Source organism: Eptatretus burgeri, chromosome 10 (assembly GCF_056783735.1).
Source record: "Eptatretus burgeri isolate ZD-2024b chromosome 10, Ebu_testis_v1, whole genome shotgun sequence".
Taxonomy (NCBI): Eukaryota; Metazoa; Chordata; class Myxini; order Myxiniformes; family Myxinidae; genus Eptatretus; species Eptatretus burgeri.
In genome coordinates this window covers 30,835,091-30,861,525 of record NC_140970.1, presented here as the reverse complement: position 1 = coordinate 30,861,525, position 26,435 = coordinate 30,835,091, and the positions used below count along the sequence as shown (strand labels likewise).

General features: G+C 46.0%; 1 protein-coding gene across 2 annotated transcripts; it reads left to right on the top strand.

The window, feature by feature from the left end:
* The first annotated feature begins 1,093 nt into the window (after positions 1–1,093).
* Positions 1,094–25,835, top strand: TXNRD2 (thioredoxin reductase 2). 2 transcript variants are annotated; one of them, XM_085897711.1, is made up of 17 exons: positions 1,094–1,342; positions 9,211–9,276; positions 9,604–9,660; positions 10,654–10,798; positions 14,170–14,244; positions 14,906–14,981; positions 16,856–16,918; positions 17,050–17,120; positions 17,771–17,790; positions 17,983–18,074; positions 18,574–18,781; positions 19,991–20,127; positions 22,491–22,586; positions 22,792–22,884; positions 24,567–24,638; positions 24,876–24,973; positions 25,182–25,835. In XM_085897711.1, exons 1-17 carry the CDS (start codon positions 1,291–1,293, stop codon positions 25,309–25,311), a joined length of 1,551 nt encoding a protein of 516 aa, XP_085753837.1. In that variant the 5' UTR covers positions 1,094–1,290; the 3' UTR covers positions 25,312–25,835. The 2 variants fall into 2 exon arrangements, with proteins under 2 accessions (XP_085753837.1, XP_085753838.1); XM_085897712.1 differs by lacking the exon at positions 10,654–10,798.
* The last annotated feature ends 600 nt before the right edge of the window (positions 25,836–26,435 follow it).

Sequence of the window (26,435 nt, the reverse complement as noted above, 5' to 3'; positions counted from 1 at the left end):
CTACTTCGGCAAGGGAAGTATTGATAAATTTTTCCATCATCTTATTTAGTCGAATGTGGATTTAGTGTTGTTACCGATTTGCTGCAAGCGAAGAGAAATCGACTGGAAATCACGAAACGTGGTGATTTAAGGCTGAAACGGACAAAATTGGTTCCTCGAATCAAACAAATCTGCGGCCAGCGTCAGGGCTAGGGGCAAGGGCAGGGGCAAGGGCAGGGGCAAGGGCAGGGGCAAGAGCAGGGGCAAGGGCAGCGTCAAGGGTAGGGGCAAGGGCAGGGGCAAGGGCAGGGGCAAGGGCAGCGTCAAGGGCAGGGGCAAGGGCAGGGGCAAGGGCAGGGGCAAGGGTAGGGGCAAGGGCAGCGTCAAGGGCAGCGTCAAGGGTAGGGGCAAGGGCAGGGGCAAGGGCAGGGGCAAGGGCAGCGTCAAGGGCAGCGTCAAGGGTAGGGGCAAGGGCAGGGGCAAGGGCAGGGTCAAGGGCAGCGTCAAGGGCAGCGTCAAGGGTAGGGGCAAGGGCAGGGGCAAGGGCAGGGGCAAGGGCAGCGTCAAGAGCAGGGCCAGGGGCAGGGGCAAGGGCAGGGGCAAAGGTAGGGGCAAGGGCAGGGGCAAGGGCAGGGGCAAGGGCAGCGTCAAGGGTAGGGGCAAGGGCAGGGGCAAGAGCAGGGGCAAGGGCAGCGTCAAGGGCGGGGGCAAGGGCAGGGGCAAGGGCAGGGGCAAGGGCAGCGTCAAGGGGAGGGGCAAGGGCAGGGGCAAGGGCAGGGGCAAGGGCAGCGTCAAGGGTAGGGGCAAGGGCAGGGGCAAGGGCAGGGGCAAGGGTAGGGGCAAGGGCAGGGGCAAGAGCAGAGGCAAGGGCAGCGTCAAGGGCAGGGGCAAGGGCAGGGCAATGGCAGGGCTCCCATTGAAGTGAGGAGAAATCGAATAACATTTTCAATAAAGTTTTAATAAATCCTTTTGAATACATATGTAGTATATACTGAAGTGCCTCCAATCATGGTGGGGCATACGATTTTTTTGGAAATCAAAGTGGGGCGTGGGACAAAAAAGGTTGAGAAACACTGGGATATAGATCGTTGTAGGTTTCACGCAACATATAGATCCTGGTAGATCTCGCACTCTTCGACAAGTATAGAACGTTCATCCCTTCAGAATTTGGGGAAGTTTGTGGTTAGTTGTCAAAATTCGTGAAGTACATAGATTATTGTATGTCGAACGGAATTTAAAAACGCAACAAGCAACAAGTACACTTGAAAGTGACGACGGCGGCGACACTGTGCAGGACGCAGCGAGCTGGTTATGGCGCGGTTGGTGCGGCCTTTCCGAAGTCGATGGTACCATCGTGTTTCAGGTAGTCGCTTCGTGAACCCGAGCTCGACATTCTCTTACGAGGATCATGAGGCGATTCGGAATGTTGTGAGAAACTTCGGAATGTTAACCACTCATTTTCCACGTTTTTTATTTCACCACTGCACTCGCGCTGTGTTCCATTAACAGTCAGCTGGTAGAGCGCTCGCCAAGCGGCTTAAGCACTCACTCAAGCCGGCACTCCAACGAAGCCTGACCACCAAGCTGATGTCAAAGAAAACGATCATGGTTCACAGAACCCACTCTTGTGAGACGTGGACAACATGTCGCCATCACCGAAGGAATCTTGGGCATTTACACCAAACCTGTTTGAGGATAATCTATCTATAATTCCAGCAATGTGTGTGTGTCTGTGTCTGTGTCTGTGTCTGTGTCTGTGTCTGTGTCTGTGTCTGTGTCTGTGTCTGTGTCTGTGTGTGACCGCTGTTTCTCGACAACCGCTGGTCCGATCTAATTGAAACTTGCCACGTATATTGCTGGGTAGCCGCTGATGTGCCTTTTCAAGGTTTGATATTAATCGGACAAGCAGTTTCCAAGTTATGGCCATTTATTTACCAAACCAATGACAGGACACGTTGCTGCGTAGGCATGGCCGATGGGGAAAGGGAACCTTAGTTACCAATGACAGGACAGTTGCTTGGTGTTTTGCACCCACAGTATCTATCTTCTATCTCTATAATTCCAGCAATCTCTGTTTGCCTTTTCAAGGTTTGAAATTAATCGGACAAGTGGTTCCCAAGTTATGGCCAAGTTAGAGCACGTTCCCCATTGCGGGTTACAACGTACGGACTTCCGGATAGTGATGACTTACTATATTATAATAATTTCTCGATTTCTTCTGCGCATTTATAGATAAACACAATGCCCCAATCCAGTCGTCGTTTACGAGAGCAAAGGAACGGCCTGTGTGTTTGTTTGAAAGGTTGTTTTTTTTGCACCTATGGCCACGCACGTACGGGCACACGAGAGCGAAGGAACCACCTGTGTGGTTGTTGTTTCTGGCACGCGGTTTGAAAGTTTTTTTTTTTTAATTACTATTATTTTTTGCACGTACGGCCACACCCTAGTAATAATAAACATTAAATGACAGAAGAAAGTGCTCAACGCAGAGGTACTTAAAACAACCAATTTACCCAGTCTCAAGGCTTGAGTGGACCTCTGAGTTGCTCAGTTGAGATGGTCTGGTTGTGGAAAAAGAATGTCTGATGAACGCCTACTAAACTAGAAGGGCAGTCGGTGGAGCGCATACCTCCGCCACGTAATGCCTGATCCACGACAACATATCGGGCTGTAATGTATTCAATAATTCTGCAGAAACTCCTCACTGAATCCGACCCCAATTTGGCTAAAATCATGGAAATAGTCACTGCGTGTATACAAACTGCCGAGAGCCTGCGTGTGATCTCCAACAAGTCAAAAGTTATCCAGCGGGACCCGTCGGTTAACAAGGTAACGTTTGGCTACAAGCAAAAGTGTTTAAGCAAGCCACCAAATTCTCCTCCACCTCCTGACATTTCCGAATCTACCTGGAAGGTTGGGGTAACGTGTTGGTGTTGTGGTGGTTATCATCAAGCTTTCCATTGTCGGTACAGGAATTATACCTGTGACAACTGTGGTAAGCAGGGACACTTGAAGTGTCGTCTCGATCCAAGTCGAAGAACTTGTCTCCTGCTTATCACATTGGGGTGAACCCTGATGCAGCGGACGATAGGTCACAGAGTACAACCTGCAGCCGAGAGTCAAGTGAGGAACTTGATGAGGTTTTCTCTGTTTGAAGAAAGAGCTCCAATTAAAGTTGATGTAACAATAAGATCCTGGTAAGAATGGAAGTTGATACCGGCGCTTCCAGGTCAATTATAAGCGAGAGTAAGTTCACCTCCATCTACCCTCCGAGTCAGGTTCCTGCACTCCGACCTGCATCTACTGACTTGAGAACATACACCAAGGAGGTGGTTCCTGTAGTTAGCTCAGGTAACGTAACTGTAGGATATAGAAACAGCACTCATGTCCTACCACTACTGATAGTGCGTGGAGAAGGACCAACCCTCTAAGGCCGAGATTGGTTACGAATAATCAGACTTAATTGGAGTGACGTAAACAGTCTCCAACTCTGATGCTGGATACGATACCGTGCTCAACAAGTACCTTGGCCTGTTCAGCGATGGTGTTAGCACCTTTGCAGGTTCCAAAGTGAGGATTCATGTTTCTGCAGAAGCTCAGCCATTGTTCCATAAGGCTCAACCTGTGTCCTCCATTATACGATCAATGATCGAATGTGAGCTTGACTGCCTACAGAGTGAGGGCATCATCTCATCGGTCGAGTACTCCGACTGGGCAGCACCTATCATTTCAAAACTCAAAGCAGATGGAACGGTGCACATTTGCGGGGACTACAAAACGACGATCAACCACTATTCAAAGCTGGATGGCTACCCTTTGCCCAAAGCAGAGGATCTGTTCACCACTCTCAATGGTGGCCAGACATTCACTAAGCTTGACTTGACCAATGCCTTTGCTCAAATGGAACTGGATGATTATTCCAAGCCCTATACATGCATCAACACTCATCGAGGACTCTACATGTACAACAGATGCCCATTTGGCATTCGCTCTGCTGCACCAATCTTCCAACGCAAGATGGAGACATGATTGAAAACTGTACCAAAGACAGTCGTATTTCAGGACGACATTCTAGTGGCTGGCAAGTCACAACATGAACACCTCAAGAACCTAAACAAAGTCCTCAATCAGCTGTCACGAGCTGGGTTGTGCCTAAGGCATGTTGTGGATTTTTTTAACCCACCTTGTTGTGATCGTTGAAGGATTCTACCTGGCCGATTGTGGAATCCTTTTTGACTTCAGACAGTTTAACGTTTGTCCGATTTGGTTATAAAATCCTGCATAAAACCCATTAACACTGAAAATCAATGTCCACACAAGTCCTTCCTTGTGAAACAATTTATTTTCTAATTATCCACCATACACTTTTCACCCTCATACAATGAACTTAAGAATCCCCATTGATTGCAATATTTTTTATCTTCTATTTCATTTATTCTAACTTAAGTTAACAGTTAGACCAACCCGATTCAATTCACTTCCACATTACATCAGAGAGTTTTATTCTAACTTGGTACTTGGTCAGTTCCAAGGAGTACAAGCCCCTGAGATTCTAATACTTCCTCAGGTACTTGCACTGAAACAACTTTACATTTCAAAGCATTTTATACTTTCATGGGAGAGTGGTGGGGGCTATTCAACCCAGACTGCAGACGTGTCCTTTAGACGAGAAGCCACTTCGTACATTTCGAGGCAAAGGTTCGTTGTTATTGTGCTGTATCACGTGATTGGGTTTTCGTGTATCATGACTCGGCCGCTAGGGCTGGCGGTGAAGTACATCTGGAAGGGCAATAAAGTGAAGTTACTGCTACGCTCTCGCTCTCCATGTTCCGCTGCGCCTCGGACACCACATTTGGTGACGAGGATGGTTGATCGACGAGTCACGGCGCACGGACAGGTGCCCGTTTTCATCGGAGACGACTTCAAATTGTTTTCAGAACAGTTGGGATGCTATTTCCACGCGAATGATGTGGTCGACGAGAGCAAACAGAAGTCGATCTTGCTCGCCTCGCTATCGGCGGAACATTATCGACTGCTGAGTGATTTGGTGGCGCTGGACAAGCCCAGTGGGGACGCGCTGTCGTTTCGGGACATTGTGCAGAATATGAAAGCACACATGGCGCCGGAGAAGTCATTACAGCTGGCTCGATACCAGTTCGAACGCCTCGCGAAAGGTACAAAGGAGCGCATCACAGATTTCGTGGTGCGAGTGAAGCATTCTTCCGTGGCCTGCAAGTTCACGGCGGAAGAGCGTCCAGCTCGGCTCAGAGATCGCTTTATTTCTGGTTTGCAAGATGCGAAAATGGTTTCGGCGGTTCTACGGCTGAAGGGTGAAGCCATTAGATTTACCTCGGCGGTCGACACTGCTACAGCTGTCGAGCAGACTCTCGGAGATGTTCGGGCCATCACCGGCCGCGGCATGCCGGATGGCCCAGGGGCCCACGCGGTGTCGCGAGCGCCCCAGGACGCACGCACGACCTTCGGTGCAGGTCGGGGCCAGACGTCGCCGCGCGGCCGCACGAGTGGTGAGGTGACCCCACGGACGTGTTTGGGATGCTGAGGTCGACACCTGCGCCGTGTGTGCCCGTTTAAAAGCACCGTGTGTTTACGTTGTCACAAGGTGGGTCATCGGAAGCGTGTGTGCCGAAGGGTGTTGGCCACCGTTAAGGTCATGGACGGCGATGTGCGAGGTGACCTCAGCGACCCGGCGCGGAACCGGCAGCTGTTGATGGGCCTGTTTTCAATTGGCCCTGCGGCGGCGCGCCCGATGACTGTGGAAATCAAAGTGAACAACACGCCGATCACGTTTCAGGTTGATACGAGAGCGGCGGTGTCGATCATCGGCGAACAGACCGCGTGTAGACTCAACGACCTGAAGCTTATCAGGTCCGACCTCACACTGTTCACGTACACCCGCGAGAAGATAACGCCAGTCGGGATGGCAGACGTGTCTGTGCGGTACCAAGGCCAGGTCGCCGCGCTTCCGTTGTACGTCGTGTGGGGGAGGGGTCCGTCTCTCCTCGGCCGAGACTGGCTGACCCGCATCAGGCTAGACTGGGCTGCCGTTCACCTTGTGCAACCCATGCCGAGCCGATGGGAGGATCAGTTGGAGAAGATTCTTCAAAGACATCAAGGGTTGTTTTGCGACGACCTTGGGAAACTCAAGGGCGTGGAGGCAAAACTCTTCCTGAAGGAGGGGGTGGTTCCTCGTTTTTGTAAACCACGACCGGTGCCGTATGCTCTGCGGGACAAGGTCAAGGGTGAACTGGATAGGCTGGAGGCCTGGGGAGTGATCGAGCGGCTGTCGTACTCAGATTGGGCCACCCCGGTCGTCACGGTGCTGCAACGGAATGGAGACGTCCGATTGTGCGGGGACTTCAAGTCCACGGTTAACCCGGGGCTCAGCGTGGAGCAATATCCACTGCCGTCAATCGATGAGATATATGCACGATTGGCGGGGAGTCAATACTTCACGAAGCTTGATCTGCGTGATGCATATTTTCACCTGCCGATGGATCCCGGGAGTAGCGACCTGTTGACAATCAACACGTGTCAAGGGCTTTATCGATATACCCGACTCTGTTTGGGATTGCTTCGGCCCCCGCCTTGTGGCAGAAAGCCATGGATCAGGTTTGCATTGGCCTGCCCGCTCAAACCTACCTGGACGATGTGCTCATTGCGGGGAAAACTGCAGACGAGCATCTTGCGAACATTGCCCAAGTGCTGACGAAGCGAGAAGCGTGCGGCCTGCACTTGAAATGAAACAAGTGCGCGTTCTTCAAGCAGCGCTTGGAATACCTCGGGCACATCATCACGCCGGAGGGGCTGTTGAAAGGCCCTCGGAAGGTGGAGGCGATTCAGCACATGCCACCGCCTCGCGACAAGACGCAGCTGCGCTCGTTCATTGGTATGGCCCAGTATTAACAAAGGTTCGTGTGCGGGCTCAGCTCACAACTTGCGCCGTTAACGTGGTTGCTCAGGAAGGATGAGCGCTGGGCCTGGGGGCCTGCACACCAGGCGGCGTTCGACCGCGTCAAGCGGCTGCTCACAGAGGATACGGTCCTCGTGCACTACGAGCCTGCGCGTCCGCTCTTATTGGCATGTGACAGCTCTGCATATGGCATCGGGGCAGTGCTCTCCCACAAGATGGACGATGGTTCCGAGCAGCCTGTTTGTTTTGCATCCCGGACCCTGTCCGCAGCAGAGCGGGAATATGCCCAGATCGAGCGCGAGGCTCTCATCCTCGTCTGGGGTGTGCGGAGGTTTCATCAATACCTGCTGGGGCGGCATTTCACTTTGCAGACGGATCACAAACCACTTCAATTCATCTTGAGACCCGAACGCGGGGTACCGGTGGTAGCGGCCGCGCGGATACAGCGGTGGTGTCTGTTTCTTGTTGCTTACGATTACGATATTCAGTTCCGGAGCACCGAAAAGCATGCTAACTGCGACGGGCTCTCGCGCTTGCCTTGCGCGGAGGATCCAGCTGCGTCTGAGTCGGCCGACCGGGTTGATGTGTTCGCGCTGGGCCAGGTCCAAAGCGGGCCGATCACGGCCAAACAGGTCGCGGTGGAATCGGCTCATGATCCAGTGCTCGCCCGTGTCGTCCAGGCAATTTCTACGGGGAATTGGAGCGATCTACCTTCAACACCGGCATTTCAGCCTTTCGTGTCGCGTGCATCGGAGCTGTCGTTGGTCCAAGTGTGTTTTGTGGGGAATGAGGGCGGTGATTCCACCGAAGGCTCGGCGGCCGAGGTCCTCACAATGATGCCCCCGGGAGGGATAACGTTGGCAAGCCTCAGTTCGGCCCTAAATAACCGGTTTGGAGTGGAGCAGCAGAGTGAGCTTGTTAAAGCTCAGCTCAGTGGGCGTAAATGTCAGCCCCATGAAAAAATGGGGGGTTTGGCATACGACATTCGCCGTGCGGTGGGGATCGCGCATGCAAATATGGCACCGCTCTTCCAGGAAGACCTTGCCCTGGACTATTTCATCCAGGCTCTTGCGGGAACTGACACCAGGGCCCTGCTGACAACATTTCGCCCAGAAAACCTCCAGAAGGTGGCTGACGCTGCCGCCCGATGGGAGGCAGCAAAGCCGCCGGCTGGAGGAGCCGAGTGACATGCGATAGCTGTCCGGCAGGTGTGCACCTGGAGCCGGGGCTGGTCTTGGCACCCGAGCGGAGCTCGAGGGAATGGTCCGGGACATGGTTGACCGCTGGTTAGCGGGGGGCTAACCATGGCGGCTCACAGAAGGACACATGGTATGGCAGGCGGCTCACAGAAGGACACGTGATGGGCCATTGGCGGATACCCCAATTCGGAACAAGGGGGGGTATAATTTGGAATACCGGAGGCATGCACCGTACCCGGTTAAGTGTTTTAACTGCGGTCGCGTGGGCCACCTGCAGCAGCAGTGTAGGTCCCCGCGCAGGGAAAGGCCACCGCAGGGAAAGGTCTGGCCCCCCAGACCACCAACTCTGCCCCGTACAGACCGGAATAGCCGGCCCCCAATACCACCCCCCTCCCCCCGCCAGTCCCAGGGAAACTAACGAGTGCCGAGCATTCAGGGCCGTGTTCGGCAGACCCAGATGGGGAAGATCCCTCAGCGCTGCGACAGGTCATTTATTGTGGCCAAATTGGCACTGGTAGTTTGACAATTCGGTGCAAAATCGCCGACGTAGGGGTAGACGCCGTTGTGGACACAGGAGCAAGCGCCACAATAATCAGCCCTGTGATCCTTAATTCGAGTGTTGACGGTTGGGATGAGATCCACCGTCTGCAAAATCATAGTTTGCAGCTAGCCACCGGGGCAACGGCCCCCATCATAGGACGTGGTTTCGTGACCCTTAAATTGGACTCGACAAAAAGGAGAATAGAGGTTTGGGTGGCGGAGGTGTGCGACCCATGCTTAATAGGGTTAGATGTGCTGACCGCCGGTGGTTGCAAAATCTACTTGGGCTGCGGAGTCATGCAGTTGAGTCGTGAGGAGTTGCTGTTAGGGGGCATGAGCACGGATGAGAAGGAAGAGTTGGAGACTCCCAACTCTGTGGTCATCCCCCCTTGGTGCCGAGGCAGTAATTACGGCGTGGTGGCGGGCTCACCCGCCACTGTATCGTTATAGTGCAGGCATGATGTGATATCCTTCAGCAAATATCAAGAGAGCAAGTTTGTTCATTGTACCATTACAGCAGCTTTACAAACTGATCCAGTCTTGTTTGTGTTGGCTTTGCAGAAAAGTACGAGTACGACTTGCTGGTTATTGGTGGTGGTTCTGGTGGGTTGGCATGTGCCAAAGAAGGTTTGTTGCATCACAGTGATGCTGTTGCTCCATTCCTGAAAACCATCTCTATCTTTTATCTTGGATTAAGGTTTTGGAAACTGAAGGCTGATAAAGACGAGCTCACCGCCGTTGGAATGAAAAGCACCTTTGCTCCAAACGGCATCAACATCACACACCTTTGTCATCCTTAATTTGATAAAAACCCATTCGACCGGTCCGCCAATGCATACCGACATTAATCTTGACAAAGTTTAGTATTCCTCATTTGTTTACCTTTGCTTGCTTGTTGGCTTATTTTATTGTCATTGATGCATTGATCTGAGATAACAGGTTGTGTTCTTTCAGCTGCTCAGCATGGCAAAAGGGTTGCGGTGATGGACTACGTGAAACCCTCACCTCAAGGTGTGTATTTCCTTATTACCTGCCATTGGGTGTGGGTTATTTGTGGATCGGTCTGCACAGAGATTGTTTTTGAAGTTGGAGCAATGTATACTTTGAGCTTTATTTACTTCATAATAAAAATGCATGAGGTTATTCCACCTGATACTGGATGGCAGAATAGCTCGTTTGTACAAGCTCACCAATGAACTGTCTGTTATGGGGTTGATATAGATGTAAAGTCTCATTCAGCTCCAAAGTTAAGATGCAGTGTTGGCGGGGGTGCTGCGTCTCAGAGCTTTCGGGTGGAGCTGCAAAGCTGGTTGGCCTATCTCCATTTAAGTTGTTGATATGAAATTCCACACCATCTCTGTGTGTGTATATGTTGAGGGATGTAGATATTAAGTTGATGGTAAGAAAAAAGTTGGTGTATGGTTGACTCAACCGAGATAAAATTATGGGAATGGATTGTGGCGAAAGCACAGGCATGATGAGCCAAATGGCCTCCTCCTGTGTGTTAAGCATCCTTGTTTTCCTTGCTATCCCTCTCTATTTTGCCAAATTACTCATCACCTCCCCACCGAAGGTGAAGGGGGTCCTGTTTTCACCCCTCTCTGTCTGTCTGTTTGTCTGTGTGCAGGATATCTCAAAAAGTTGTGGACGGATTTGGATGAAACTTAGTTGACAGGTTGGGTGTGCGACCACTACTAATTTATTCGATTTTGGTGACGTTCCAAATCCGGATCTAGACACGAGATTTATTTAATTTTGAAAGTGATTCTTCACCATTGAGAGATGGGGCCAAAAACGATATATGGCACGATATTTCAAAAATGTATTGGGCCTGATATGTTCTCCTGGATAAGGCATTACATGGTGGAGTTATGCGCTCCACGGAGTGCCCTTCAAGTTTTGAAAAGCTTTCATACTTCACAAAATCTCACCTGCAGACGACAGACACTGCAGTGAAACTATACAACAAAGCATTGCACCTGCTTGACCCCATTATTCATGCAGGCAGCGTTTGGGGGCTTGGAGGTACGTGTGTCAATGTGGGCTGTGTGCCCAAGAAGCTGATGCATCATGCTGCGTTGTTGGGCGCTGGAGTACGGGACGCACGCTCTTATGGTTGGGACCTTCCTGCTGAGGCCAAGGTTGACTGGTTCGTAGTCGTCGTCATTTAAGTCACAGCAGACTTAAATTGGATTTGTATCTAAATATGTGGCTTGTTTTTGAGACTATTTAAATTGATTTGACGCTCCGAAACGTGATCGATTTTATTGTTTGTACAAAAATGCTGCAGTGTAAACCTTGGCCCATTTTCTGTTCCCATCTGAGCACTTGGCTGATGGTGCAGTGCTCCAAGGTTCAAATCCTATATACTATGTTGATTGTTTTTTTTTCTATTGCCTACTCATATCCTTATTAATGTAAAGGGACACTGATGTCTCCTCATGTATAATTTACCATGTGTTATCAAAAAGAAAAGATGAAAATATTACGAACTAGAAGGACACTCAGTAGAGCGCATACCTCCGTCCCATAATGCCTGATCCACGAGAACATATCGGGTCCATTACATTTTTGAAATATGCTATGTAGTATTGTTGTGGGGCCGGGTGTCGGTGGCGAGCACGACCATTAGGGGGAGGAGTAGAGTCGTCTCCACCGAACACCCGGAATTTAGGTCGTACCTTCCAGATAAATCCCAAAGGTCACGGGTCCCTTATCTGACTGAAGATCGCCAATAGGTCGACCACGTGGAGTAGGGTCAATTGCCAATTTCAATATACCTAAATACCCACGCAGTCTAACTACCGGGGAACCACACCCTCGGCCGACTCTGTCCGATCCGAGTCGCAGGTAACGACTCGGATCCGGCGTAACCGAGCGGAGTTACCAGAGTTGCGCTGGACCAAATGAACAATTTACCCTCACTATCTCTCAATACACAGCGTGCTAAGCCAATGAAAGAAACACAGAAACGAGCTGGTACATTCAAAAAAAGGGATATTTATTTATAACAATAATCGGAGAGAGGGAACACACAAAGAGCAGAGTTATCCGAATGAGAAATGTAATGTACAATCAGCAAAAGAAATCACTTACACAATTCTACTTGAACATGGCCCACACACAGACACACCCTCCCCCCAAAAGAAATGATGGCCGCGGCCTTTATTGATACCTCCAGCTCAGAGGGAAGGTGAGCTGGAGGTAAGGACCTAGCTTGGACCTTCCGCCTTGTGCGGCCCTTGACGATTAATAAACAGGAAAAGAAGAGAGGGAGGAGGGGAGGAAACTGAAACGAGGAAGTAAAATGGTTGCGTTTGGAAAGATTCATGGGGGTAATAAATAGCACTGGTCAGAATTGGGGATGATAAGAGATGTGCATCCTGGAGTTGCTGGGGAGGGTTGGAGAACTAAGAGAGCAGAGATAGCAGGAGCAATGTTGGAGAATAGACGGTATAAAACAGAGACGACTGACCTATCTGTGATGTGAGAGCAACAAACCTTGTGCTTCAGTCTCATCACGGGAGATTCCGATAATTTTGAGAGCTTTAGAGTCCACTGAATCCAGGAGAGACATATGTGATGCTGGGGTGCCAACCCATAGTGGAGAGCAGTACTCCATGGAGCTTCGTACAAAGACCTGTACACTCTAAGTGGCTCTGATTTTCCAAGGACTTGGATCGCGGAGGAATGCTTCGTCTGCGGCTGGCTTTGGAGACCAGCTTTGTTAAGTGGTTTGTGCAGGAAAGGTCATGGCTGACGGTTAGGCCTGGAGGTTTAAGAGACAGAACCTCTTCCAGTGGATGACTAAGGAACTAGATAGGTGGGTTCATTTGATGATCATTCTGGAGCAATTGGGTAGACTGTGAGATTTTCTAAGATTGAAGGACATGTTCTGTTTATCAGACCAGAGTCTGATCATTTTGAGAGACAGAGACAGATGTTAATGACCTCTTCAGCACTGGAGAATCTATCTTGTCACTTTACAAATGACCACTCGGTACAGGGTTGCTCCTCGATCACCCATGTTGCAACGGGCATGCTGCAGCTGCAGCTGCTTCTTGGGAAAATAAGCAGCTGGTCATCTTCCCTGGAACATGTCTTTTACTGCAGGAATGTCCCACACACTAAGTTTGTACCTTCAGAAGGATCATCTTGCTTTATTCCTGTGGTCAGCCTCTGGTAAAGGTACAGTTTCTGGAGGTTCTGAGCCTCACTATGACCTATACATACATTGTACAATCTTGGGCAGATCATATTTTCAAAATCCACCAAAGCCATTCATTATCTTGGAATTTTCTGTAGGGCCAAGTCCTTGTACTCTTCTCAGCTTGTAACCACGTCTAAAACCTTTATCAAAGGTGTTGTGGAACACGACTGTCCATGATAGATACGTGCTGCTGCTTTCCATCTTATCCCTCTTGAGGCTGTGGCATCAAAGGCCCTCCCTCCGTCTGTGTCTGTCTGTGTCTGTTGGGACAGGCCATGTTAGGGACAAAACATGAAGCAAGCGCAAAATGGAGTACCGTCCTTTAAATGCGTTCCAGTATGCTGATATTTTTCACTAGTTCAACCAAAGTGAAGATAGAAAATTAAGTAATATTAATTATTTTATCTGAACGTGAAGTTAAACTTGTCACACACTGTATTTTGGACTCTGATGTAAAAATTCTTCCCTTTTTATTGTTATTATTTTTCTTATTGTCCAATTTTTACATTGATCTCAGGATCATGGAGGAACTTGCACATATATCGCATTCGGGATAATGACATTTAATAGTAGATACCATTATACTTTCACCTGAATAGAAGGCAATGGACAAACAAGGTGGTCCATGGGATTTGAATCTGGATTCCCTATGTCGTGAGCCATGGTTCAGAAAACATAACCTCAATCCACCCAAGGTGGACAGAGGTTATGTTTTCACCCCTGTCTGTCTGTCTGTCTGTTTGTTTGTTTGTCTGTGAACAGGATATCTCAAAAAGTTGTGGACGGATTCGGACGAAATTTGGTGTTGAGGTTGGGCGTAGGTTGACAAGGACCAAATGATTCAATTTTGGTGAGGATCTGGATCTGGGTTCGGATATTGGATTATTTTTTTTTTATTCTTCACCATTTAGAGATAGAGCCAGAAATGCTATAATAACATGATATCTCAAAGTTGTGAACGGATTCGGATGAAACTTGGTGGACAGGTTGGGTGTTTGACGATGACGAATTGATTCAATTTTGGTTAAGATCTGGATCCGATAATTTTTTAAGTGATTCTTCACCATTGAGGTGACGGGGCTAAAACCGATTATGTAGCACGATATCTCAAAAAGTTGTGGACGAGTTGTAAACAAAACTTGGTGGATGAGTTGGTTTGGTGACAACAGGCCGATTCAATTTTGGTTCAGGTACGGATCTGGATCCTGCCCATTAGTGGGATACAAAACGTCAATTCTTCAGCCTGGTTTTTGATGTTATTGTGAATGTATTATTTTTAACTCATAAATGTTTCTGTTGTGTGTGTCCAGGTCGACATTAGCATCCAAGTTGCGAGATCACGTGCGCTCACTGAACTGGGGACATCGAGTTCAACTGCAGGACAAGTGAGGGATGGGACTTGGGAAAGGATGTGAGGGGGAATTAGGGGGTATGAATACACGTGGAAGTGTAAGTGTAAGAGGAGTGAGGGTTCTAACTGTGGGACAGTGCGGAGAAATTTAATGATACTTAATAACATACAGGGCTGGCAGGAAATATTCGAGGTGCGTGCACTCATCTTTGAGCTGCCTAGCCTGCGTTTGATTCCCGACCCAACTATAAACTGTCATCCTGGTGTTTTGCAAGCAGAGTGAGGCATCAATGTGTGCATCGTCTGCTGGATGGACGTTAAGATGGAGGATCCGTCTGCTTGCACTGGCCGTTGGTGGACATTAAAGGTCCCAATATCTTTCGTGATGAGTAGGCAAGTTATCGCCGGCACCTGGAACAAATTACAAATTCTTCCCTTGACGGATTTGCTCGCAAGGCAACGACAACAGCCCCGCATAGCCAAGCCACCTTGCATAGCCAAGTCGCCCGGCATAACTATACCAAGAAACTGCTTCGGCAGTATGGATGCTCTGTCTTGAGCGGTGCATTTGATTGCTAACAATATACACAAACTAGTTTTATTTGTGTGCACAAACTTAATTTTTGATTCATGACAAGTAATACTTTGTTACACTTACATTTAATTTGCAATGATTATTAATTTTTATTGCCCAGACACGTGAAATACTTCAACTTCAGAGGCAGCTTTTTGGACAAGCACACTATCCGAGGTGTATCGAGCTCCAAAGAGGTGAAGCTGATCAAATTGATTGTATAAGATGGCTATTCGTGTAAGTCAAAGATCATGGCTGTACTTCTGCAATATAGTCGGATGGGCGCAGCAGTACCGCATCAACTTGTGTGACCTTGATGCTGCTTGCTTGGATGTGCCAGACTTCCTTGTTGGGTTTTCTCCTTTTTCCTTAAAATAACCCTGATTTATCGGGTTAAATAATGAGGTTTTATTTTCCTCCCAGATCCTAAAGGACCGAGACCACTTACGATTTTCAATGGAGGAACTTACACAGATATCGCACTCGGGGAAAATGACATTTAATAGTGGACATCATTGTACTTTCACTTGAATAAGACTTTTATAGTTAAAATGATATGATCTCCCTGATAAGAAACCTCAATGCCAGGAGGAATCCTTTAAGCCCATCAAGCCTGCACAATGGTTGCCAATCTATGGGGGGTTTTTTTTTGTTCAAATTTAAAACCTTAGGTTTTGACGTTTCTAATTGTCATTTCAAATGGGGAAGTGATTATTTAGTGGATTTTTACGGTATTTTGTCCATTATAATTTGTTGTGCATTTGTGAACTTCACACTTTTATCAACTTGCTGCCTCTCCGTATTGCTCATGTTGATTGCTACGGTATAAATGTTTCAAATTATCTCTTCGTTTTTAGCTCACCTGGACTTTAGTCTGGTGAGATTATGCGATGGAGCAGTGTCTGTAGATGAGTGAGTAAGTCAGTCAGTCAGTCCGTAAACACTTCAGTCATTATTATTGCTTGAACCAAACACACAGTTTTGATGAAGCTTGGCCACAAGCTTCATATCTGATGTCTAAGGAAGGTTTATTGACCGCATCAAACTCTGCACTCATTAGGGGGGGTTATTGGGGTGGGGGGGGGTTGACTCCCAAAATAGGCATTTGCTCTCTTCTTTGAAACTGCACACACGATTTCAATGAAACTTGAACACAACCTTCAACACCCATGATGTACTAAAGTTTGTTCATGGCATTAATATATATATATATATATATATATATATATATATATATATATATATATATATTAGGGTCTGAGAGGTCTACGGGGGATTTGAGTGACTTTTGTTCCTAATCCAGGTGAGTTTGAGGACGTGAGGTCCTCTTTTTTTTTTTTTTTTTCCTTTTTTTTTCTTTTTTTTCCCATAAAACCATGTGTTTAATTAAAATGCTTGTTTTATTAGAAATACATTTTTTTTTAATTGCAAAAGGGTTTGTCATGGAAATGAATCGCTGCATGAAATGCGACGAAGGCAATTTTTTTTATCCTTAAACAGATAGTCTCATGGAATTTCTGATGCGACATGAGGTAGATCACTGACAATCTGACAGTAGGCTGACGATTCAACTGACGGGACAGATAGACAGACACACACCATTAAGAGCAACATTGTAATGAGCAGACAAGGGGGCGGGAGAGAAGCATTTCACCCTGGAGTGGATTGCAAAAACAAGATGGTGATTGTACCACATTCTCTGGACAAAATGAATTGTGTTTGCTTTTGATTGAATTTGGTGAGAGGTTTTCCAAAGGGGTCGTTTACTTATTACGTACACAAAAGGCAACCAATCCCCACCCTTCCCCTTTCCTTCTCCCCCAATTTTGTTACCTTTTGTATTCCTCAATAATCCTCTTCCTCCATTGTCTTGCGTTTATATATTTTTCTTCCACCCATCCTCCCACTACCTTTTTGTTTTATTTTTTCCCAGAATGTATGTAATAGTGAACAATGAACATGCGACATTACTTAATTTGGTACATGATATAATACGATTATTGGTTTCTATGACGTCAATAGAGTTGCAGATGGTAGTGTTATGTTCAGTGACATGTGTCTGCTTGTGCAGGTCTTGTTGCGTGCCGAGAATGTGGTGCTTGCTGTGGGCCTGAGACCCAAGTACCCGGAGAATGTGAGTTTGATGTATTTTCTTTTTTTTCCTCCGTCTCCACTTCTCTCCGGGGTTTCATTACCTCTATTTTTCCCTCCCATTTCCACAATGTGCTTGCCCCCGTGGGTGAAAGCTTTCTCATTCCTGTGCAGGTCCCCGGGGCTGTAGAGCATGGCATTACCAGTGATGATATATTTTGGCTTCAGAAGTCACCAGAAAAAACGTAAGGATGATGAGCAGTCGCTTTGTTTGTGTTTTAAACGTTATCGTACTTCTCGTCGATTTAAACAAACCGTAGCATGCATCGAACGGAGTTTCGACCATCCCTGGTCTGAATTTTAGGAGTGAAACGGCATACAATTCCACCCGATGGTAAATGACATCTGGCAATTTTTGGGAACATTCTACCTGCAGGACTGAGTGTGGTAACCTCAAAGCGGACGATATCCGTAGATTGGTCCCAATGTAAGCGTTTCGCTGTTCTAGCACATTGCAAGGTGTCTCATTTCCAAAACCAGTCGAAAAGCGCAGTCTCGATAGATCAGGGCATCGATTCCCACCCTATGTCGTATCTCAAATAATCATATGGATTATGTCAATAGAACGCGCACTGTTTATCAACCTGCTTGCCCCCCGCTTCCTTGTTTGATTGCATTGTTGTGTGTTCAAATGAGCCCATTATTATTATTATTATTATTATTATTATTATTATTATTATTGTTGTTTTTGGTATTATATGGGAAGATATTTCACTGGCACCTGTGCTGTGGTCACGTGTTCTGAGCGTTCACTGTAAAGTATAAGCAGCGTATTTGTTTTTCTAAAACTGTAGTTTGACTATCACCTTATTTTTCCTTTGTCTGTCTTGTTCAGGTTGGTGGTCGGTGGAGGTTGTATCCTTTCACACAACAATGCTTTGATGTCACGAGATGCTCAACTTGCTGAGCAAACCAAACTCCACCAATCAAATGTGGAGCTCATGCTTTGCGTTTTATGCAAACCAAGTTAACGTGAAAAGCACGATTTGCTTTCTCAACCAGCCACCCATGTTTGCCATACTTTGGTGTATCTTTGACTTTAATAAGATGTTGCTTTGGAGACGGCGGGATTCCTCAGAGGCCTTGGCCTCGACACAACGCTAATGGTTCGGAGTTGCTGCCTGAGAGGATTTGATCAGGTTGTGCTCTCCTTCGATACGTGCTTTGCTTGCTCGCTTCCCTCAGTGTCTGACCAAATTGGTCAAAGTTTGCTCTCTTCTCAATCCCCTTTATCGTATCCTTCTCATTTCGGAACCATTTCTCTGACCTTCAAAAGGTTTGCCCAATCCAATTGTTCCAATTTTTTTTTTTTTAATCACTCCACCGTCATTTCACAAACCCCTTGCATCTGTTTAGCTCTAAAACGAGTCTCAGTAGCGATAGTAAAAGCAATTCATCATCACTACTTCCTCATGCCAGATTTCCACCAAATGGAGGGTTTTGTTCAGGTTTTCCTCACCCAGGTGCTTAAAAGCCTAATCCATCCGGCCCAAATGTTTCAACATGGCATGACCTCTGAATACCTTCCTTCCTTCATTTGCATGACAACAAAATGCAATTGTCTTGCTTCACAACTTTATTATAGTTTAGACTTTGCCCTTTTTAACTCTCTTCTCCAACCCCCCTCCCCCCCTCTAGGAAATGGCCTCCCTCGTATCTACGTCACTTCGTGAAGAGGGTGTGCAATTCCTGTCTGGCTGTCAGCCACAACGAGTTCAACGCAGTCAGGAAGGAAGGCTACAAGTAACTTGGCGGAGACGAAAGGATGTTTCAGAAGAGGAACAAAAGGACGAGTGGGATGAAAACGAAGGACAGGAGGAGTTTGACACAGTCATGTGGGCTGTTGGTAGGTAGAACTTGAATGTGCCTGAGGAGGAACGGTTTGAAAAAGGATACGTAAAGGTTTCTATGACAAAAAATTGTGACTTCAAATGACCAGGGATTGTGAGAAATGCAATAAATTTAAAAAGCACCAGAATTTTGTTTTTTTAATCGGTCGAAAGCTCATGAAAAACTATTACACAATAATCTATATGTATATATTGAAAAAAATTATATATATATATATATATATATATATATATATATATATATTTATATATATTGGACAAGACTAGACTTCAGCTTTATTTATTTATTTTAAAGATCAGATAAATCGCTTGTGACCTTTGGAGAAGTAACGTAACTTCCTGGAGAGCTCGGGGTGCTGGTAACACCGGTTCCACAGTCAGCCAGGCAATTGAGAAATCTTCCTCCTTCCCTCCCTTGACCTTTTGAAAAGGTTTTGGGGCAAAAACACTTGTATTCTAAGAACCTCAGTAAACTCATCCACCACTGGAAAGAGCGTGTCATAACAGCTGGAAACCATAGACAAAATGGGCAAACACGTTAGCCGAATTTGGCTGGTGCAGGACCATCCGTCCAGAGTTTGAGGCGGGGAGACATTTTGACTACCATTTGTATTGGAGAAAGCCTGGCGTTGGCTTCGCAGTTAGGGTGGCGGGCTTAGGATCCCAGGGTCCTGAGTTTGAGCCCCGTCAGCTGCTGAATTAACACCAGGTGGGGTTGAATCAGCCTGTCATCCTTCCGATGTCGCCAAAATGATTACCAGTGTACTGGTAATAGGGGCACTGTATCAGCGGCAGAGCCGCATCCCTAACGAATAATGCAGCACCAGCGGCCACAAGGCTGCACGTGAGTGTGTGTGTGTGTGTGTTTTTTGAAGAGAGCAGAAAAGAGGTGGGAAGGTATTGAAGATGATATAAGAGATAGGAATGGCAGTAAATATTGACATGAGTATCATCTTCGCTGTCTTCGCAACCATGTATTTATGATCTTTCACTTGAAGTCAGGGGTATTCGTTATTTTTCTTTCACATTTCCTATTCGACTACTTTGTCATGCTGATGAAGCTTTGAAAGGCAGAAATGATGCTGTCTGTGACTGATGTTGGCATGAACTAGTGAAGCCCTGCTCCTTTAGGTGGTGGTCCATGGTCATGTCTTGTGAAACACAACACCACTTTGCACGTACCTTTCTTTTTGTCTCGTCTCAAGGCCGACAGACAGTCACAGATGACCTCCAATTGGAGAAGGCTGGTGTGCAGACAAACGCGATGACTGGAAAGGTACTAGTTGGATTGGATGATCAAACGAGTTGCCCAGGAGTGTACGCCATCGGGGATGTGGCAGAGGTAAGGAGAAAGAAAGGGATGTGAATGGAAGTTTAATAACATTGGGACTAAATTAATGCAAAGTGAATATTTTAAAGTTGGACATGTCAGTATTACAGTCTGATCTCCAAAAAGTGGTTGAGAAGCAATGCTTGTCCCAAGTAGTTGGTAAAGCAGATTGAGAAAACCAATCTCCCTTGAGGTGAGACTGAGCTGTGGCATTATGGTTTTGGAACAATTCATTATCCCCATACTTGTTAAAGAGGTGAATGCCATGGAAAGGCACAAATTTATGTTTCATGAGGGGACAAACGTGCACTTGCATGTCCGATATGAAAGTGCTCCATTCTAAAAACCAAAAGGACGATCTGTGAAAATAATGTGGAGACATTTCATAACCACTGTCCATGAGGAAATGGGTCTGTGACCTCAAACCGAGGAAGCCTTCTAGGCACAGGCCGTGTAACGCCCGAGGCACTTTTGATGGGCGCGTTGAATGATCACTGGTCACTGTTGTGTACACGTCAATGTAAGTTCTCGCAACTTGTAACTTGTACCCCTTACATTCCCTTGTTATACACCCGGGGGGCTCGCAAGCATTGTTGATGTCTCGTGTATTGCGTCAGATACTCACGATTTTGCCTATTAATCATGCACCTCGTTTCTTCACGGACAATGTCTCCAGAAGTTCTTTGTTATTGATTGTGATTGTGATGTACCATACTCTGTTACAGAGCGTCGGTTCTGCCGAAGCAATTTCATATATCCAGGCCATTCCTGCCAGCCTCTCTTGCTATTGTAGACTGTAAAATGTAAAATGTAAAAGAAATGTAAAGGAAATTCAAATGGTGAACAAGAAAAAAAAAAAAAGCAATCAGAGATTGCAGACCCTCGCCAGGACTTGTTTTGTGTCGTGTGTTGTTTAGTGTTTGTGTTGTTTTGTGCACTGGTGTGTTACGTAATTAATAAGAGACATAATTAGAACTGTCACTTTATAACTGCTGGCAGGGATGACCGAGTACCAAGACATCCTGCTTTGATGCAACCCCGCATTGATTGGACACCTCACCCTGACCCATGATGTTTTTTTTTTTTAATCAGTATTCAATTGAATTCAGAATGGGATGAAATTAAATTCATTTCAAATCAAATGGAAGACCAAATAGGTACAGTCCTGCATTGGAGTAATCAGAAGGAACCCCAACAAGCGAAAAGCAAACTTGAAGTCATCAGGAGGAACCTGGATAGGATTCACATTTCATCTGCTACTCCTTTCCCCTCAAACCCATCCAAGCACAGCCAAGTGAGCCTTATTCAAAAATAACCCAGATCAAATAATCCTGGCTGCCAGACAATGTGCCCGATCAAGTTGAAATTCAAAACATGTATTCTGCGTCACTACTGGATCATAATTGTGAAGTTTCACGTCAATTGATTTCGCTGTTCCAGAGAAAACATTATTTAATATTTTTCTTAAATCCAATATGGCTGCCAAACCATGTGACCTATCAATTTTTCCTTAAAGTTGTACTCCCAAGGCTTTGGGCACATTCGTGTGAAGTTTCCCCTCGGTCTGTTCAGCCACTCTGGAGAAGATTTTTATTGGATTTAGAGTAAATCCAATATGGCTGTCAAACCATGTGACCTATGATGTCATATGTGTGAACCTTTTGTTCCTCATGGATAGGTGGTCATACGTGTAAAGTTTCGGCTCAATCTGTTCAGCGACTTCAGTGAAGAAGATTTTTGACGTTTTTTTTTTAACAATATGGCTGCCAAATCACATGACTGATGACTTCAAGCTTTTTATTGTTTTTTTGTGGACTATTTTATCCCTAAGATGACCCTCAAAAATTTTCATAATGATCAGATGTAGCATTCTACACATGCAATTATGTTGTCATAACGAAGGCACCTATGACATCATTAAAAATCACACTTATTCTCCATGAGGAATACTTCCCGTGTGCCAAGTTTCAACTTTTTTCCTTGTTGCGGTTTCAGACATAGAGGTCCAAAGTTTTTCGGTTTTTGCAGCAGCCACGACCTATGATGTCATTATTATTAAAACGTTCTACATGAGTCATCACACCTATGGTGAAAATTTTGTCTCACTCTGACAAGCGGTTGCTGAGAAACACTAAAGATCTGCGCGGACAAACAGACAAACAAACAAACGGACCCAAATGCAATACCCTCTCCTTTGGTGAGGGTAACAATGGATGAATGATGACATAGTGGAAAGGAAAGTGAGGTGGAGGTGAGAGACCTTGACATTTTCTCCTTTAGTTCTCTGAACTTCATTTGAGCATGAGTGTTCGTTTTGAAATCCTTTAAGTGATTATTTATTGCAGCTTTGGAATCATTCCTCTTCCCTTCACCAGGGTCGGCCTGAGTTGACTCCAGTTGCCATAAAAGCGGGACGTTTATTGGCACAGCGCCTCTTTGCTGGATCGACGACGATGATGGACTATACAAACGTAGTTACCACAACTCGGCTGCAACACAACGATCACAACCACCATTTTGTTTTTCTCTTATTTCTTGTCCTTGTACTATGCGGCCATACTTGTGCGTCGGATTGCGTGTTGAACTCTACAGTAGACCGGAGCGTGATCGAGATTTTAAGAGGATTGATCATTTCCCAAATGGGAAAAAATAAGCTGTACTCTTATGAATCCACAGGTTCCTACCACTGTGTTTACTCCACTCGAGCTCGGCTCTGTGGGGTTAACGGAAGAAAAAGCCACAGCCCTGCTGAGCCCTGATCTCATTGAGGTAAATGAGAAGGACTTGAAATGTTGTGATTAATCATTTTTCAATTAAAAAGGTAATCATACGTGTTTGGGGTTTATAAGATTTTTTTTTTACCTCTGGTAGGGGTACCCCGTGAAACACAGTGATAAGCTATTTATACACGTTAACACGGTGTTTGTCCAAGGATGAAAAACCCCTTGGGATGATATTATCAGAATTAACCCTTTGAACCCTGAACTCCTTGGGTGGAAAACACCCTTGCAAGGGGGGGGGGGGGAAATGAAGACGCTACAACCTCCGTCATGTGACTTCGCCGTCCTGTCAAGTTTAGTTGAGATTGGATAAGTACCGACCAAATGTATCGCAGTCTTAAAGACAGGCAGACAGACACAGACAGACACCAAATTGCGTATTTTAGTACGATTTTCTTTTCTGTTAACATAAGGTTGGTCCAACAAATATGATTACATGTCTTTCTTTGAAGAAAGCATGCTTAGACTTCTCCTTCACAAAGTACTTATCTCGAAAAGCTATTGCTCGTTCAAAGTGTGATTCGCTGAAGTGGAAGTAATTTCTCCCCACCCTCACTCCCACCCTTCTCCCCCCTCACCGAGTGGGAGATTTTGAAACTGTCACATTGGGGGTGGAAGGAGAATGTGTTTGCTATATTCTGTGTCTGTGACAGGGTGAGGGGGAATCGGAGGAAAGACATCAGTTCAGTCGTGACATCTTCAACGTAATTTGTATATAATCCCTTTGGTATACCTCGGGTGTGACGACGTACGCGCATCTTGGGAGTAACTTCTTATGCGTCTTGGGTGTAATATAATCTAAACTGCACTTCGTTTGTTGACAAAGCTTAAATTTTTTGGGGGAGGGATTGGGGGGGGAGCTGGTTTCTATGAAGAATGAATTATTTATAAATTCTCAAATGGTTTGAGTGTCTTGAGGTCTTATCTTCCTTTTTTGAGTGGTGGGGATTGGGGGGGGGGTGAGGGAGATTAGAATCAGTTCAGCCTGAAACATGCAGGTCGATCTGTGGCTTCGTGATTTGTCATTGCCATTTCTAAACATTCGTTAGTTGCTGTCTCTTTAATGGAGATAGAGAAAAAAATGATCACACAATCCTCCAATCCCCCTCCCCCCACAAACTAAAACGATGGTCCCAAATGCGGGATCGGTATGTCCATTCTCTTTAAAAGAGTGAACAAATAAATAAAATGAGTGAATAAAATAAATGAATAAATTTTTTAAAACGTTCCAGAGGAATTGTGATGTTTAAATTGTGATGTTCCTTGTCTTTTATCATTTATTTCTTTTGAAAATATCCATTTGACCTTTTGTTGGCTGGTTCTATGTTGGTCCATCAAGACAGGTGGACCATGGCAGTGGCAACTTTTGTCTTGTTGAACGATGTAGTTTTAAAAAAAAAATGGTTCGAGTATCTCCATCAATGGTTCATCATCTCCATCAATGGTTCGAGGAAAATGGTTCTTTTACATCGCAAATTTGGTGAGGTTGCATCATCCACAGCATCGTTGTTGTGTGGTTCGGCCTTGCTATCATAGAGCACAACACAATGCTTTGTGCTCTCATCCAGGTGTGAACCTGTGCATTTGAGAGGGCTTATTGGAGACGTTGTTCTACAAAGACTGCCACGTTTTGAAACTTGTTTTATTGAGTCCCACCTCCTTCTTTTCCAGGTGTACCATGCATATTACAAACCACTGGAGTACTCTGTTCCCAACAGGAATAGTAATCAGTGTTACATCAAGGTATATACTCAACGACCAAGCCACCTCAATGAAAACCAAACAAACTACAATGAAAATACTACAATAGTTGTGCTGTTCATGTTATGATGGCTCGAACACTGCATCACATTATACTCGAGATCGTTTTCCATCCGAAGTAGAAGATAAACCAGGAATTCTGTGGTTATGTATGCATTCACTTGGCAAACCCCATCACATTCCACACCTCCTTAATCTTTTTACCTCTATTGCTCACAGGTAGTGTGTGAGAGAGAGGGAAAACAAAGGATTCTCGGAATTCACTTCCTTGGCCCAAATGCAGGAGAAGTCACTCAGGGCTTTGCGTTAGCTCTAAGGTAATGGCCTCGTTCCACTCTCCACTTGTCCGTCACACCCACGACATGAAAACAAGGTTACCATACTCGTATTCCCTCACTCAAACACAAACATTCACTCAGGATATTGTTTTAACGGGTTGAAACTGGAGGGTTCGTTTCTGTTTTGCTGACGATATAGTTTGTTTGTTTTTGGCTTTTCTAATTGTGCATGCCTGCGTGCTTTCAGATGTGGTGCATCGTACTCTGACCTCAAGTCGACATGTGGGATTCACCCTACGTGTGCAGAGGAGCTGATAAAGCTTCAGATCACGAAGCGTTCTGGAAAAGATCCCACGGTCACCGGCTGCTGAGGCTAAACATCACTCCTTGCCTCGAGCACCAAGTCGCATCCACGTGGAATTCAGTTTCCACCGCAAGTCAGAATTGCACTCTAGTTTTACAATAAAGATGTGACAAAAGAGTTGCAGAGTCAAGGAGGATGATCAAAAACTATCATTGTGAGTGGTTGGCAAAGTCTGAATGATGATATTTCCCCAAAGCCCACGGGTAGGGATATATCTGATGTGTTTTCTTTGCCATTTATCGGAACTTTAACGCATGCAAGCACCATAACCGCAAGTGTGCTGCAAGGTACTTAATTTGGCCATCATAGTCAGCCCAGCAATAATGATGGCAGCAATCATACTTTGGAACTTGCAACAAGGAATTGAATGTCTTTAGCCCAGCCCATTGATTTGGCTTTGGCCAAAAAGCCCATTTTTATGTTCATCTGAGTGAATCCATAAGCGATGGAGGAGGTTTTATTTATTGAGAAAGCATTTCTATTTGCGTGTAAATGTTGCAGAAATTGTTTGAATTAAAGAATATCTGTTTCCAGGCATTTTTGAAATGTCATTGCATCGTAGTGTCGTGTACTCGGGTCGCAACCTCCTTAAGGTCGCAGTCGAATGACCACGCCTTAAAGACTAACCGCACCCTGAGTCATCGAGCCGGCTACAGCGCCGATTCCAAGCGGTTGAAGTAACCAAAATGCGTCGACATGCTAAAAATTCTGAAAGCAGATCAGCAATCGCAGTACTTGAGCAGGTTGAGATGTTATATCGCATGTGATGATTGACTCGATGATACAGTGAGGCATAGAGGCAGCTGCAACTCTTAAGCTCTAATTTGGGTTCGTAGTGTGCAGTCGATTTAATGGTGCAATTAGAGGCAGTTGGAGCAATTTCATAACGAAGGCAATTGAAAAATTGACGACGGTCATACTCCAAGACAATTTTGCAAGATCAGTGCAGTGGTGCTTCTAAAAAGGTGCTTTGTTTCGTCTCGGTGCAGAGTGCACCGGTTCAGATAGTCGACGTCGGTATCTGGTAGAAAACATTTCCACTTTGCTGCCGAGAATCACCCCAGGATGACTAACGTCCTGACAGGAGCTCACAAGCTTTGTAGAAACAGCATGCCCCAACAACTATCTGAGCTGGCC